Source organism: Triticum urartu, chromosome 3A, assembly GCF_056163025.1.
Source record: "Triticum urartu cultivar PI428250 chromosome 3A, HENAU_Tu73, whole genome shotgun sequence".
NCBI classification, from domain to species: domain Eukaryota; kingdom Viridiplantae; phylum Streptophyta; class Magnoliopsida; order Poales; family Poaceae; genus Triticum; species Triticum urartu.
In genome coordinates, this window is record NC_141875.1 from 1827695 (window position 1) to 1830707 (window position 3013).

Here is a 3013-nt window from a genome sequence, read left to right on the forward strand (position 1 = left end):
CCTTCTTGAAGGCGTCGTCGCGGCTCTCATCGCCCATCGTGGGCTCTAGGGAAAACTCTGATCCTTGGATCGGGCGGTGGCGGCGCTCCGGTGTCGTGTCCTTGCTGAAGGCGCCGCTTTGGAGTCCTCGGATCGTCGTATGCGGCTTCATCTCTTCGTAGTTAGGGGTGGTGTTGCTGCGCTCAGCGCCTGTGTATCATGCCTTGGGTGTGTGCGTTGTTCTGGTGGCGTGCGTCTGTATCGGGACATTGGTGATCTTTGATTTATATATAAAGCGGGGCGGAAGCCTTTTTAGGTAACAAACAATACGGCTAGAAGTTTGAACTCACCAAGGCTCTGTAGGGTGCACATCCATTGACCTTAATATACGGTCACCATCACGAAGTATGACCTGAAGTAAGCATGGTTGATCAAAACATGTGCCGTCCCAGGCCCAAAACAGAAGGTGAAATATACGGGGAAAAAATCAGAGAATATCCTGGCGTCTACTTGATCACGTTCAAATCCATCAAGATCAACAACAAACCTCAGATGTCTTCGTCTCACCCGTTGTTGCACAGACAGCGCTTAGGGGATGAACATCTTTCAAGCCAGTGTCCTTTACCATGAAAGTGCTCATCTACAGTATCAGGGTGCACCATCCAACCCGTCAAACTTAAGAATATTAATATCCATTGGAATACTATTTTCAGGTCGGAAGCATCAGCAATATATATATGTTCAAGCTTGGCACTTGTTTTTGTAGGATGGGAAAACAAGAAAAACGACTACAATCATACCTGGTCAATTAATGCCCCATGATAGTTTTCTGGTGTCTCTGTATCAGTTAGCATATTAACGATGTCCCCTATGGTTGGCCTTTTCTGTCGATCATCCTCCACACAGCTCAAAGCAATGACGATGCATCTATTTACTTGTTCAGAATACGACTCCAACAAATCACCTGATGCCTCTGATTGTAGCCTAGTCATCCAATTCCCATGTACCTGGATAATGATAGCACAAAGAATGGTCGGTAAAAGAAAACAGAATAGCAGAATGACAATGTACATCCGATATCAATAAATACGATCCTTACAATCTCAATGAATTGCTCAGAGGTCATTTCAGCACTTCTGCAGTGGCCTTTGGAACCTGCAATTATCTTTATAACTACAACTCCCAGGCTGAATATATCCAGTTTATTTGAGATTATGCCATGATCTATAAACTCCGGTGGTAAGTACCCACTGCAAGCACGACACAACGCGTACTGTTACTGACTGACGAAAATAGGAATTCTGTACTGAGAGAAATTAAACATTTCACATGTAGAATAAGCTTACCGTGTTCCTATAGGACTATCAGTGCTATAGGATTTATCTTCCATGAAGAATCTGGATAATCCGAAATCAGCAATTTTCGGGATCATCTTCTTATCCAGCAATATGTTTGCCGGTTTTAGATCCAAATGAAAAATGGGAGTCTTCAGTTCCTCGTGAAGGTACTTCAAACCATTGGAAATACCCTTAATTATAGCGTAGCGATTGCGCCAACCATGTCCCTTAAATTCGTCTAAAATAAGTAAAGAAAATATTAGAATTCTTGAAACATATATACAGAAAATGAAAGGTTGACATTCTAAGTATACAAGTGAAGCATCATTATACATTTACCAGAAAGACAGTCGCTAAGGCTTCCATTTTCCATATACTCAAAGCAAAGCGCTCTCTTAGTCACATTAGCAAGAACCTTAGGTTTGTTGTACGGCAAGTATTCTTGGCGGGTTTCATGGCAATAACCAACTAACTCCACGATGTTCTGGTGTTGCAAATTTACAAGATTGTAAAATTCCTTATCAAATTGCACATCGTCATGCCCTGGCATGTCATGAAGAATCTTTACAGCAATTTTTTGCCCATCTTCCCGCGCCCCCTATTGGAAAAATATATATGGTTCAGTTTTCTGTTTATAGGGATATATGTGGCATCTATAAAGAAGAAAATATTATACTCAGGTATTCTTCCTGGAATATGCAAAGATTTCTGGAAAGTTATATGCATGTTGTTGCTCAACAAGATTGCTAGAAAACGAATATGAGCAAATGGTGCCCTTGATGATGCATGCGCCTAAATCCCACCACAATAGATGAAATAAACAATGCAAACGAATGATGAATTTATTTTACCATTTCTGAAATTGTCAATGGTTAATCACACCAGGTAAACTTTTCCGTAAGAACCGCTGCCAAGCACCCGGCCTTGAGAGAAATTATCTGTCATAATCTCCAGTGAATGGAGTGGCACACGGCTTGGCCCATCAGCCATGCTATTGGTTCACCTGGATGTAAACGCAGAAGACGCAGGGGCATGTTTACACATACAGATATAATAAACGTGAGCACAGATTTTATGAGCAATCTAACTTGTCGGCTCTTTCTTGGTTCTCCGACGGTAATCCAATCTAGCTTTGCACAACGCAGATCTACAATCGAGCTTTGCACAAAGCAATTACAGCACGACTGCCATACACACACAACAGATCGGCGAGGATAAGTAGTAGAGTCAACGGAGAGCACTAACCTGCAGCTGGAGGGGAGGACTTGCAGCGGGGAAATACGAGCGCTCAACAATACGGAAGTGGAAGGAATCCAAAGAAGGAAGGAAGGAAGGAAGAAGGAGGAGCAAAATGCAAGTGGAAGGAGGGAAGGAAGGAAGGAAGGAAGGGAAACGAGGCCTCTTCTCCGATCCATATCTGTATATCTGTATAATTTGCAAGTGTGGACGAACATGCGATGCGTGTGTTGACTCGTGCGGTAGGTAGGACTCCGCGGTTCATGCTCGGACAAAACACATTGAAGTTGACTATCACTTTGTGCGGGAACATGTTGCACAGAAGCTACTCCATATCAAGTTCATCTACCGGATCCAGCTGGGGGCCAACGCGGCTGTGCTCTCCATGCCTTCCGGAGCGCTCACCCAAGCGATTCAGCAAGCGGAGCTGCCACTCCTCTTCGAGGGCGAATGGGACTGGT

General features: G+C 43.7%; 1 protein-coding gene across 1 annotated transcript; it reads right to left on the bottom strand.

The window, feature by feature from the left end:
* Positions 1–773: 773 nt before the first annotated feature.
* LOC147977526 (cysteine-rich receptor-like protein kinase 26) lies at positions 774–2279 on the bottom strand. The gene is made up of 5 exons (XM_087545793.1): positions 2199–2279; positions 1656–1914; positions 1326–1554; positions 1079–1229; positions 774–986 (listed from the first exon to the last, which is right to left on the bottom strand). Exons 1-5 carry the CDS (start codon positions 2259–2261, stop codon positions 774–776), a joined length of 915 nt encoding a protein of 304 aa, XP_087401919.1. The 5' UTR covers positions 2262–2279.
* Between the last annotated feature and the right edge of the window lie 734 nt (positions 2280–3013).